Below are 14,334 nucleotides of genomic sequence, written 5' to 3' on the forward strand. Positions count from 1 at the left end.
AAATTTAGGGTTGGGCTTAAGGTTAAATATGTTAATCCTTACCTGCTCATTAGAGCAAGACTAAAAAAAATATTTAAAAATAAAAAATCATTAAGACTTGATTGATCGAACTTAAAGGGCCAAGTCGGGCTTGGCCCTAACGAGCTCAAATAGATCTAGCTTCATTTACATGGCCCATATCCTATCCTATTTGGGGAAGGGTCGGGCCCGTCAGCCCTAATGCAAGGGTCGGACCGGCTTCGGCCCTACAGATCGGACGAGCTTAGGGCAAGCTTAGGACTCAAGGGCAAAAATCACAGTATATTCCCTTCAAAACCAAATCTTAGACATATATAACCAAGTTCAGCTGGGTTCAATACCATATATAAATTTAATTCTACATCAAAATTTGATGATTAAAATTAATTGAAGAGCCAAAACCATTGACTGCTTTCAGAACTCCATGTGAACAATACTGCTGAAATATGCATAGTATTAGTATGATTAGTAATTTACTATTTTATTTTTCTTTTGAGAATATTATACATTTCTAGAAAGTTTGTGCAGCTTGATGCCGCGGTTTTTTTTTTATCTATAAACAAATATTTAGTAATCCTTTCAAGTCTTCAATTATGCAACATCGACATTTGCTTGCAATGGAATCAGAAACAAAATTTGCACCTCCTCGTGAATTCAATTCCATAAATCTAAACCACACAGTCTTGATCATGGAGATTTGTAAGACATTTATAAATGTGAAGGACGTGCAATCAATACCAATCATAAAGATGAACACATGCAACAAATAAAACGGACAAAGGGAAAAAGGGAAAAGGTTGAAGGAGAAGAGCAATGCCTTGAGTTTAAGAGAGGCAGAGCTGGAAGAATGACGGTGCCCTCCTTCTGAAGAATTTTGCCAATGTTGTTTCCAAATCCACACCCAAAATCTACAACCTCCTTCAAAGGTCCTCTTCTTTAAACCTCCAAATCAAAACCTGCAAATTCAAATCCAAAATACCAGAATGAGAGAAAAATTCAAAATTGAAACAGCAAAAAACCCCCCACACAGGGATGAGAATCAAGGTTCAAATTAAAACAAACCTGAATGAAGACCCAGATCCCTCTCCTTCTTCTTTCCCGGTGTTGAAGACAGGCAGTCCAAGAACAAAACTCCTGACACGGTGGGACACGGCGGCAACAAACCGTCGGACTGATGGTTTTGCCTGAGAGCTTCCCGTCCACCTTTTCTTTTTCTCCCCCTTGTTCCTCTGGTCCCTTGGCTGTCCGCTCAGATGAAACGGTGGAACAAACCCAAAACAGAAGAGAGGCAAAACTGGGAAGCACACTACTCATTCATAAGCTGGAGCTTTTATAAGTAGCCAATGATACACGACTTTGTGAAACACGACTTTTGTCCCAGCAAAACACAGAAACAAATGTTCCCTCTGACTGAGGCATGCACAGTGCAAATTATTCACTGCCTCGAGATTTCGGTTTTGTCCATTCACATCTGCGATATTAGAATCAAGGGCAATCGGAAGTTTGAAACTTAGCCATCTCCATATGAACATGATTCACATTGACATTGGACTAAACGACTTGCTATTACTGGACCATGATTCACGAGTCTCCACTTTCCACACCCCTAATTCTTGTCTGTCGAACTGAAATCCAAGTTCATGATTATAAAGCTGCATGTTCATATATATAGGTTAATACTGTTTGAACTAGTATATACACCACCAACAAACAAACAAGACAATTAGAATGGCTGAGGTAGTACGCTAAGAGCAAGTTCACCCGTAGTCAAGAAATGTCAAGAATTCGATCAGTCAAGTTACTGTTCACTGTCACTGGACATGAGTTTCCACCCTTTTTTTTTCTTGACCAGCCAAGACTGTTCATTATTTTATTTTTTCACTGTTCAATTGATTTTTTTACAATTTTATTTCACTGTTCATTGTGTATCTATGAAATATAATTTTTATTTGTGTGAGATGTAAAATAAATGGTAGGTATTTATAGAGAAATGTTTAGAATTTTTAACAATATTTTCTCTTACCGTTACAACCCTATATATACATATAATTGCACCACCGTTGGATCTGAACATTAATTGAAAACAACGGCCCAAATTAAAGGACTGTTGCTTTCAAATTTTATGCTCTCCCAATGGCTACCTTCCACGCGTCCTGTCTTCTGTCCCACTGCTGGCGCTACGCGACAAACGAGTCAGTCCACGCGGTACCCATTTTTGTGGCGCTCCCTCATTCGTGCGTCGCCTACACACAAGCCCTTCTCCGCGTCTCTCTTTTTAATTCGCCGCTGACGTCACCCATGTGGCCTGCTGGGCCTTGCTGGCAGCTGAGCAAGAAATGTCAAAAAATTAGTCAGGCCCTTGCCCTTTTTTTTGGCCTTGGTCAAGCAAAGCCGAACTTTGGCTGGTCAGAATTGGGCCGGTGGAAGATGAAAATTCCTTCAGCTGGGCAACACATCATCAATTCTAAGCTGGTGCCCGGTTAAGTAGAGACCGATGGACTTGCTCTAACAAAAAGGATGAGGGATATACTTCAGTTGTAATCGTTGACTCCAATATAACCTAATTTTGCTTCTCTTTTTGGTTAATTCTGAACCGTTTGTCACTTTGGATTTGGGCAGGCTAGGGTTGAGATTTTCTGTACAGGCTGTTTCTTTTTTTTTTGGTTGGCGAAAGGGGTATGGATTAAAGAAGCAAAACCCAACAGATACAGCAGAGATAGGAAGACAGGACATCTCCCTGCACAACCCAACAAGAAAGCTAACGAGGACAAGGAAGACTTTGTGAAGACCCAGCTGGTCCCTCTCCTTCTTCTTAATTTCCCTGTGTTGACACGTACATTAATTGGCCTCGGCGACTTGCTATTACTGGACCATGATTCACGTGTCTCCACTCTCCGCCGCTAATTCTACTGCTTTGCCTGCTCGATTTGTTTGGAACATAATAATACTCGATTAGGATCGAAAGCATTCATCATTGAATTAATTTGTTCTGAAGGCATATTATTGTTAATGACCAAGATTTATGTCTCTTGGGCAATCCAATACTGCACTACATGGATACAGAGAAGTTGTTCAGATGCTAGGATCAAGCATGTATAAAAAAGATACTGAAAGTTTTGGCTTTTATTCCAGAATTGGTGCAAATGACCTCATTTATAAACGCGTGATACAAATCAAAAGGAAAAACTAGGGTAGGGATGTGTTGGTTCTATTCGTGTTGGATTGATATTAATCTGTGTTGTTCTTTCAATGGTAGAGATGTTTCTTTTTTTCTTTTTCAAATACTGAATAGGTGAAGGTTAAGGAAGTGGAGGAAATGCTGATATTGATAACAGGTCAATTTTTAGGCAACATAAATTGGTTCTGTTTTGGGAAGTAGGTGGAGGCTTTGAAATATGCATTGTGGCTTGCAAAATTTGGCACAAATCTGCAATAATGAAGGTGTTACTGATGATAACAGGCAGTTTTTTAACTTCTGGAAGGATCTGTGCTCGTGTTCCAACCAGGAAGCTTTTTTTTTCTATTTTGATAAAATTGATTTGGCTACTGTACTACCATTGACATTTTTTTTTTCCTGTTGTGTTGTTACTCAGTGGTGGTTGCAAAAAAATTACATGTCTATGACTACTTGCTGCCCCTGGTTCTAGTAGGCCAGATACAATAGTATGGAAGCTTTAGAAGCCAGGAGCTTAGTATGGAAGCTTAATTTGATAATTATGTGTTACTTGGAGAATTATAGTTCGTATAAATTATGTGTTTATGAGGAAGTGAATTGACACAACAATATTGTTTTGCCACACATATGCTGCGTGCACTACAAGAAAAAAAAAACATGTTTGACAACATGCAATTCATGTTGTGAATCACTTTAGCACATGCTGTAAATGCTAGAGTCATTAAAAATCTGAAAAAATAATCCTTAACATCACGCTTTGCACGTTGTCGAAAAGAGGCGAAGCCAATTGTTGTAATTATTCAACAATGCGCTTTGCACATTATCGTAAATTTTCGACAACGTTTCAAGTGCGTGTTGTAATTTTTAACAACACTCTCAGTAAGTTTCCTATAGTTTTCGACAAGATATATGGTATGTTGTCATATTACTAAATGCGTTGTTATAATGTTTCAATATATATTATTGCACCAGATTGCTGGTTTCTTCTTCCTTGTACCTTTATACACATTTACCATTACTTAAGCACATTCACATGCCTATATCAGTACACTATAACCATATAAAGAAAAATATACATTTCATTAACAGTACGACATTGTTTGATATATAATTTCGTTACAAAACATACATGACAAAGTTCTGAATTCTTTGTGCATCATTGGTAATTGACAATACATGCATAGTATTTCAACTTCTTGACCTACATATCAATACGGCAGAGCTCTACAGTACTCTAGTAAAGCAAAAGCATATCATAAATGTAATATTAAGAGAAACATATTTCTTCAGGTTTCTATCTTTCTGTTGCAGATCAAGTTTGGGATTTTAGTGAAAATGTCTTTGCGAAGAACAAGAGCTCCAAAGAAATAAATCTAGCACCTTCGTCAGCAAATCATCCAAAGTAACCAAATAAGAAAATGCCAGAAACTGAAAGAAGAAACTAGGAAGAAATTAGCTGCAGAACAACAGAGGAATGGAGGGAAATGGAACTTGAAATCAGTAGATGGATCTCTTCCCTGCCATCCCATCTCTTTCCATTGATCAGGTACTAAGCCATGAAGTTCTTGATCGGGATATGTAGCATACCAAAAGCTCTCGGCGCTTCCTGTCCTCATCCAATTTTCGTAATGACCAAGTATAAGAAACAAAAGGCAAACAATTACCGGAAAATTTTTCACTACTGGATGTTCTTTTATGGGACTACAAAGTCAGAATTGAGACGACTCTGAGAATTTACAAATGAAAGCATAGAGCATCACCATTTGGTCCACAGTGCCACAAAATAATCAGCATTAGAAAAGAGAATAATCTCCATGTTGAAGGATATCGATATAATGTGTGCCACTACAAACTAGGGTTTAGAGTTGTAATAGAAATGTGTTCTAGGTATTCAATTGTAATCAGATTCTATTACCTTTTTGGGTACCTTGTAACTCCCTATTTAAAGGGCTCCTATTATCAATGATAACACACAATTCTATTCTCCTACAACACGTTATCAGCACGAGTTCTAACCCTAGCTTCAGAAAAAAAAAAAAAAAAAAAAAAAAACCCTAGAAGAAAACATTTTTCTTCTCTGCCGCCAACCCAAAACAAAACAAAAAAAAAAAATCTCCATTCCGGCCGGCCTCAGCCTCACCTCATCTCACTTCACCGGCCGAACCTCTCCAGTCTCAACACGACCCACTGGCACAGTTCCAATACCACCAGTTTGACCAAAAGTGACGACCATACCAGGCTTGATAACTCAGTGACCGGCAGACCACCAAGTGACCGGCCGAACCTGCAAACCCAGCAGCCCAGCCCAGCCCGGCCGGCACCCCTCCGATTTCCAGTCGCCCAGTCCGCCTGCCCACTCGGCCCTACCCAGTCTGCCTGTCCACTCGGCCCCAGCTGCTGCATCCTTCCTGCCGCGCGCCTCCTGCAGCCTGCAACCCCCCTTACCTGCACACCCGCGCAGCACCGAACGAAGAAGAATGAGGGAAGAAACGAAGAAGAAGAAGACCGAAAGATAAGAGAAGGGACCCGGCTAAAGAAAAAAAACAGAAAAAAAAAAAGGAAGAAGAAGACGTGGCCCACTGCCACAAGAAGAAAAAAAAATATAAAGAAAAAGAAAGAAGAAGAGGGGAGGAGCGGGCTTGGGCCCGGAAAGAAGAAAAAAAAAAAGGGAGAAGAAAAAAAAGGAAGGGAGAAGGGCAACCCACCAACTGTCAATTTCCGACCAGATTCCGGCAAATTTAGCTACACGCCTACATCAACACGCGCGTGTTCTCAAGCCCAAAATCATCATGTAAGTTTTTGTAATTAAAGTTGCTGCTTTCATGTATTTTAAATTCTTTTATCTTATGCAAAATATTGAAATATTTGTTGCCAAATGATTTTGAGTATTTAACAAAGCAGAATTGTGGGGATTCACGCTTAACGAACTAAGAATGTTCGTATGAACTAAAAGTTTTCATAATTAAACGAACTAAGAGTGTTCGTATGAACTAAGAGTGTTCATAATTAAACGAACTAAGAGTGTTCGTGTGAACTAAGAGCGTTCACAATGCTTGGACTAAGAGCGTCCGTAAGCATCAAATTGTGACCATATTAAAACATTATTGTTTGGTCTAATCCAAAAGAGATTCTTGGAAATTGATTTCTTGGTAGCATAGCTCGGAAATCTTATTATTTTAGTTTTCGTGGAAGTTTAACTCCGAAACTAATATATTTTCTCTTCTTATTTTCAGGATGTCGAATGAACCTAGACTCGACTTTCCCATGCTTGACTCAACAGGCTCGAATTACCACAGTTGGGTAACTGATGTTGAGAACCATCTCACTTCCAAGGGAATATTACCCATAATCCAGGCACCTAACCTGGATCTTGTGTTCAACCGAACATCTACAAAGCATGCTCAAGCAATTATCTTGATGCGACGCCATATGGACAAGACACTCAAATTGGAGTATATGTCGCTCAAGGATGCAAGAGAGCTATGGGTAGAGCTAGAAGAGCGTTTTGGCAATGTCCAAGATTCCCTCTTCCCTGACTTGAAGGTTCAATGGAACAATCTGCGCTTTGCTGACTTCAAGTCTGTTGCTGAATATAATTCAGAAGCTCTTCGCATACAGTCCATGTTGAGGTTTTGTGGACAACCTGTCACAGAGCAAGAGCTAATTGAGAAAACTCTCTCCACCTTCCCTGTTTCAGCCATTGTGGTATCAAAGCAATACCGTACTGAAGTCAATGCTGGACGGATCACGAGGTTCCATCAGCTTATTAATTTCATATCTGTAGCTGAGAAACATGATAACATACTCGTGAGGAATTATAATTCAAGGCCCATTGGAACTAAGAGCGTTCATGAGGTGAATTATAATGCACCCAAAGGAGGGCGCAAGGAGCGGTACCCTAAGAATGGGGGACATGAGGGACGTATGAGCCCATATAACCGCCCTAACCAGGAAGGAAACCGCAAGTTTGGTGTGGATACACGTGGTGGTAATGCCACACGTGGGAGAGGGGGTCGTGGTATCCCTAGCCGTAATGGTGGCTTAATGGGTCGTGGTGGTGGCACCAACCCTCCTAGGGAACGCCCGCAACGTGCACCTCAATTAAAGGGAGGCAACCGCAATGATGAGTGCCATCGATGTGGATCAATTGAGCATTGGTTCAAGCAATGCAAGGCAAGTGAGGAACTAGCTGCAAGATACTGGGCATATAGGGACCTGAGAGAGCAAGAAGTGTACCTTGCAGAAGAAGAAGAAGATGGTGGAGATGTCAATCTCACCATAGAGGACTTCAAAGCTGAAGATGAAGTGCACATGGATGCAACAGACTTTGATTAGATTAGTCCTTTTTATTTTTCCAAGAACTTTTGTAATGGCAATTTGCCTTAGTCAATAAATGACAATTGTATTAACTCTTTCTTATGTGGCAGACCCAATAAAATGTGATGTCTAGGAAAGTCATTGAGATTATTGGTACTTAAGAGAGCCTCACTCCACCAACATCTCTCTCTACTTTCCTGGTCATATTTGATTGGAGTTACCAAACGGATAGAGTGACTACAATGTGTCTTACTTTGATCTTATTTTGGATTAGACTTTGGAAACTTTGATGTAATCATTGGCTATTAATAAAGTGTCAATTCTTTTACTTAATGTCTTGGACATACTTTAATTCGAACTTTATTATATAAGAGCCAATGGTTTTCATGTGGAAACACATTATGAGAATGGACAGAGTTCCTTTGCATCACCTCTAATGACTACGGCAATAAACGAGTATTAGAGAAACTTATGTGCCGCTCTAGTGGGTTGTATGCAACCACTATTTGAGTTATTGAATCCAACTATGTCCTGAGAGACGACTTATGGGATTTTGACACATATAGGCTTTGACATGATGATCCGTGTATTAAAGACTTTACACGGACATCCATTTTCAAAACGAAGAAAAGTAAGAACCAAGAATTGGTTCGAGGAGCTGCACATGCGCCTCATGGCGCCATGATTGTGCAAAGACAGACCATACATGGCCGGTGCCGCCTACCCCCTGCGGCAAATACATGGCATTGACGCCATAAACTCCTCTCTCTACTTCTCAAGTCTATTGTGACACTATGGCTTCACCAAAACCTTTATTGGTTGATTATAAAGCCCATGTTTTGTTCTGTAAAGCCTGTTATTTAGGATTGAGACCATCCTATGCAAAGGAGATTGAGGAAATAATTCCATTCTCACAAAGAATCTAAGGGAATTCCATGGATTTGATCAACCAACTTGCAGACCATATAGATGTTTTATGGTGTTGGTTGATACGCAAACACGCTGGTCACGTGTTGTGCCATTATCCACTCGTAATGCTGCTTATACTACACTCCTAGCACATAACATATGGCTACGGGCTCACTACCCAGATCATCCCATTCAGTCAATTTGACTCGATAATGCTAGAGAGTTTACATCGACAGTTTTCGATGACTATTGCATATCATTGGGTATTGATATCAAGTATCATATTCCCATGTACACACCCAATTGGTCTCGCGGAAAAGCCACCATTAAATGACTACAATGGTAGCCCGAACATTGGTAATGTGCACCAATATTTTCGCTTGGGTTATGCAATATCGCATGCAGCTATGCTAATTCGTCTACGACTCATAGCAGTCACTCAACTTTTATTTGCATTACAGCTAGTGACTGGGTTCGAGTCTGATATCTCATATTTATGCATATTTGAGTGTGCGGTTCATGTGCCAATTGCGCCGCCACAGTGTATCAACATGAGTCATTGCAATGAATGCATATATATATTTGTTGGACATGAGTCTCCAACTATAAGTCCGCTATGTAGAACCCTTGACAGGCGATCTCTATTTTCGCTGGATTTGCGAATTGTCACTTTGATGAGACAGTCTTCCTGTCGTTAGGAGGAGATTAGAACGTCAATGTTTAACAGGAACGACAGGAATTGTCGTGGTCTGTCCCCACTATGTCTCATCTTGATCCCCTAAAAGTGACGAGATCACATATACCTACTGCAAACATGCCTGCAAGGATTGATGTTCCCACAAGAGGACATGGTGCCACCTAGAGAAGATGGGTACTGCACCACTACCATGGATGGTAGTATGGTGACGCCACAAAGGTGGCATAATGGCGTCATAGGCCATGGGTTCCGCTAGAGAGAGTAGGAGACCCATAGGTTCGATGGATTCTCGCCCTAAGAAGAGAGCGAGTTTGGCACAACTTGATCCATTGATCATTGATACTCAAAATCCGTCTCATGAGAATATTTTGGATTGTGGTTATGTCCAAGAGACATCGTTGGGGGACGCCTCAATGTTAGAACCAATTCCTGAGAATACAAAGATCTCTACAAACTACACTAGTGTACATGAGGACGTGGAATTATTGAGACCAATGACATCGAACCTTACTCCGTTGAAGAATGCCAACGTAGAGAAAATTGGCCTAAATGGAAAGATGCGATCCAGGTTGAATTGGATTCACTAACGAAGAGGAAGGATTTCGGGCCTGAGATGCCAACACCTCTTAACATAAAACCTATTGACATTAATAGGTCTTCGTTAGATAGCGTGATGAGAAAAAGAGATGGTAATCTCGCCTTATGGCGCAAGGTTCCTCACAACGCCTTGGAATCGACTACGAGAAGACATATTCTCTCGTAATGGATGTCATTGCACTCCACTACCTTGTCAGTTTGGTAGTTTCCAAATAACTGAACATGCAGCTTACAAATGTGGTCACTACGTATCTCTATGGGGATCTAGATACGGAATATAATGAAGGTTCTTGTGGACTTCATTTACCCAAGTCAAGTGGCTCTAGGCCACGGAGCGTATTTGCAACGAGGTTGAAATGCTCACTAAAATGACTACTTGATTGGGAAGGGATATGATGAACTATGCCCACGCGTTTCCATGACAAGTTCCGGATTTGCAATTGTCGCGGTTTATGTTGATAAACATAATTGGAACCCTTGAGAGTTAAGGGAAACCGCTGAACACCTGAAATCCGAGTTTGAGAGGAATGACCTTGGGAGAACACGGTTTTGTCTAAATTCAGAACTTGTATACCGTGTCAAGAGACATTTTTGATAAAGTCAAAGATGCACCATGGTCGTCCGTAGTCTTGGCCCTAAAAGGGATCCGTTTCGTCCCAGGGACGATGACGAAGACGTGTTAATAGCAGAAGTGCTTACTTATGTACAATAGGCGCATTATTGTACTTAGCACAATACAAGACCGGACACCTCAATTATTATGAACTTGTTGGCTAGACATAGCCCCGCGCCAACGCAACACCATTAGATTGGTATAAAGACAATTTTTCAATATTTGAGAGGTACGATTGATATAGGCTTGTTCTATCCCTACAGAGAAAAGAGATGACGGAAGTGTGGGATCGGACCCCATAAGGCAAAATGCCACCTTCCGTGCTCCTCCTCCCCTCCATCAAAATGACAACAAGCACTTCTAAATACTGAAGTGAACCAAATCCGATAAGAGGATAATGTAGCGGACTTATTTACTAAGTCGTTACCAAAATCCACCTTCGAGAAACATGTGAAGAGCATCGGATTGAGAAAGTTATCCGAACTCCCATGATTGTAGTAATCAGGGGGAGATATTGACATCAGGGGGAGGCATGATGTCTACATGTTCGATCTCGAAGAGTGAAGGACGTGTTGTGCTCTTTTTGTCCTTCGACCAGGGTTATTTTTGTCCCACAGGGTTTTTGTTACCTGGCAAGGTTTTTAACGAGGCAACAATCAAAGCGTCATCACCAAGTTTGAGCAGCACAAGGGGGAGCGTTGAAGGATATCGACATAATGTGTGCCACTACAAACTAGGGTTTAGAGTTGTAATAGAAATGTGTTCTAGGTATTCAATTGTAATCAGATTCTATTACCTTTTTGGGTACCTTGTAACTCCCTATTTAAAGGGCTCCTATTATCAATGATAACACACAATTCTATTCTCCTACAACACTCCAGAACTTTTCTCTTAGATGCAGGACAGAATTTACTGATTTTGTAGAAGTCATGCATAGATTTTTCTTCCAAAGCTATTACATAAGAAAAGATACCACTCATCTATATGATGAAGACCATGAAAAGTAATGTTCTGCAACAGCAGCCTAATGTGTGTGGTGAAAAGCTTATGATAATATGGGGAAAATAACATAATATACTCAATATGAATTTGTGACATGCAGCTGGTTTGAAGGAATATATCACAAGTGACAACTGATTCTGAAGCTACGATTTGTAGCCATCTCTACCTGGAATTCATTATTAGCAGACTTACAGAACCACACCAGTAAGATACACTATAAGCAGAATCTCCTTGTTTATCTATAAATGAATTGATGGCTTTTAAGTTCCAGTTACTCTCTAGTTAGAACTTTAGAAGAAATCATATATACTACTCACTGGTTCCACACCCAAGACACTAATACCAAGCTACTCCAAACAATCCTTTCATTTTGGTAGATAAAAAAAGCACAAAATAGCACCACTAAATCCTCTCCACAGGTCATGTCATGCTCTTTTTTATGCACAAATGATGGAACAACCAAAGAAAAAGATAGACAACAGAAATAATATAGACGACAATACAGGGTTAAGAAGACTATAAAGCAAAACATATTCACCTTCGACCATTAAGCTTTTGATTCTAAGTCACCATTTTGTCAGAACCAACGTTCTTCTTGAGCATTCCTGTTTCCAGACAGTGAAGGACTTCTTTCTTTGACCGAAATTGACGACCTGAGACTGATCGTGGTAATACTGCCCAAGACAAATGATTTAAGCCTTCTTCATACTTTGATCATGGTAAAATGCAATCTTTGATATAGTTTAAAAGTAGCATTTAAATTCTGGAAATGGAACTATTGCAAATAATGGAGGTTGCTAAAGAAATAAAAAGATCACCTAGCAATAAGAATTACAGGCGCTTATGCCACTTGGGACAAATTTTTCAAAAGAAAAGCAAGTACAATCTCATAGTATAAAGTCAACCAATGAAGTCTTTCCCACTTAGTTGTAAGAATATAATTGCACAGAGACGAACTAAACCATAGGCTACAAGTATACTTCACCCTTTTTTCCTGGTTACCCCTCTTTTGTGTTTCCTAAGAATAACATGAAGCTCACCAATATATTGATGGTTTATAGACAAACCATGTAAACAGCAAGAGAGTTGATGTTGTGTGCAAGATACTGATAAGCAAAAGTTCAATTATGAGAACAACAAAATTGGATTTTTTTTCTTTGTAATCATAGTTTAACTAAAACAGTGCGTATTAGGGGGATCCCTGGTAGTACTGGTTTAGTTAACATCAGTTGGATGTGATCCTAAGCATAGCCAAAAGATTCAATCATTAGAATAGTAATTAAACAGTAGAAGAATGTGTTCGATACTATGTAGGGCAGGTAATGCTATCAACATTGTATCAATTTTGTTCATCGATTACACTAGCAAACAAAGCCACCAGGCCTGATCAGAAAACTACCTTGTAAATTCAGTCTTTGATCTTTAACAGTGAACAACAATTATGTCATGAAATCTCAAATTGTGCTACAAGTAGTAGATAGCTCAATAATAATTTATTGTGCCCCTAAAACAGTGTTAGCAGAGGAAAGTTCCACGCCCCCCACAAAGAGACCACCACCACTACATCATAATGACATTTTGGTAACAGGTTTAACTCATAAGCAGAACATTTCCCCAAAACAGGTGCTTTTCAGGAAACCAAACCTCCCAACGATAGAAAATGCCTGAGAAGATTTCTTTAAATCAAGGCAATGAAACCCAAAGTAGGATTATACTACTGTTTATAACCTTTTATGACTTCTGGACGTCTTTTAAAAGCGAAAAAAAAAACGACATAACAGAAAATGGAAATTTTTCCTTGCTCATTAATACTCGAGTATGGCTTAAAACAACGTGGGCGTACCACGTGTACACACCTAGAAGGCTAGAAACAGATTTGGAATAGCAACCAGTCGAAAGTTAACAAGTTCATCAGCAACTCTCAATCTTCGAAACAATATGCTACTATCTTCAACAATGCCAGTAAATTATCTCAATCCATAAGCAACTCTAAAGCATTGATCACAAAGAAACATTGAACGAAGCATTACACAGTTTCTAAATAACAACCTTTCCAACTTTCCATTAGCCTCATTTCCAGGACTTGTTTAATCCAGCCTTTCCTAAAATATCATCTTCAACTCTAAACATTAAAAACCAACCCATAAACCCTATACTCAATGAAGCTTTCCATTTACAAGCTAATATAGAAACTAAATAACTACTCATCCTAAATTAGGTGAAGCTAGTTTGCACACTAACACTACTGTTCCCATAAGCCCCCATCTCAGCTTCAATGTGGTGATCTAAGGTTCTGCTGATATAGTGTAGTCCTAACAGTAGCATACACAATAGAACAGTAGAAGCTGTAATTGTACTCCTAACACCAGAAACCTCACCCAATTTTCAAATGCAGGAAAGATTTCATGAGAAACAGAACAGAGCACTCACCTGTGCGCCTGTAAGTGTTCAGTCTTGCTCCCCTATTCCAGCTTCACCAAGCAATTACATCAATCAGCACACAAACCACAATCAAATTTCCCAATTCAATCAACAATATCCAAAATTATCTCAAATTTCAACAAATTTAATACTCCAGATCGCTCTAATTCATTGAATACTGATTCGTTACCTTTCTTTTGAGCCCCTGCAACCTGGAGACGAGGAATTGAGGTGACTAATGGCGTCGTTGCAGATCATGTCGTCGCGGTCGGCGGCTTTGGTCACGCTATTGATTACGGCGGACATCTCCGCGACGCGGTAGTTGTCGCGGATCGTCGGAGTTCGGTGGGAGGTACGCGACGGATTGGAGGAGCACAGCCGAGGCAGACTCGATCCTGCCGTCGGCCAAGCGGTTGAGCGGGACGTGCTCGACGGCGGCGATATTGTGGAGGGGGATCCGATGCCCGCGCTGCTCATCGTTTCAGGCGGTTTAGGATTTAGGCTAGTGAGGGCTTCCATTTGCTGTTTGAGAGTTGAGAGCTTCGGAGTTCAAATCTTCACTTACCTTAAGATCCAGAGAGCAGT

General features: G+C 40.1%; 1 protein-coding gene across 1 annotated transcript; it reads right to left on the reverse strand.

Annotated features, from left to right (window-relative positions):
* Positions 1-4,254: 4,254 nt before the first annotated feature.
* On the reverse strand, positions 4,255-14,334 carry LOC112202318. Its single transcript, XM_024343266.2, has 4 exons — positions 13,940-14,334; positions 13,759-13,799; positions 11,867-12,002; positions 4,255-4,799 (listed from the first exon to the last, which is right to left on the reverse strand). Exons 1-3 carry the CDS (start codon positions 14,266-14,268, stop codon positions 11,890-11,892), a joined length of 483 nt encoding a protein of 160 aa, XP_024199034.1. The 5' UTR covers positions 14,269-14,334; the 3' UTR covers positions 4,255-4,799; positions 11,867-11,889.

The sequence above is a fragment of the Rosa chinensis genome, chromosome 5, assembly GCF_002994745.2.
Source record: "Rosa chinensis cultivar Old Blush chromosome 5, RchiOBHm-V2, whole genome shotgun sequence".
Classification (NCBI taxonomy): Eukaryota; Viridiplantae; Streptophyta; class Magnoliopsida; order Rosales; family Rosaceae; genus Rosa; species Rosa chinensis.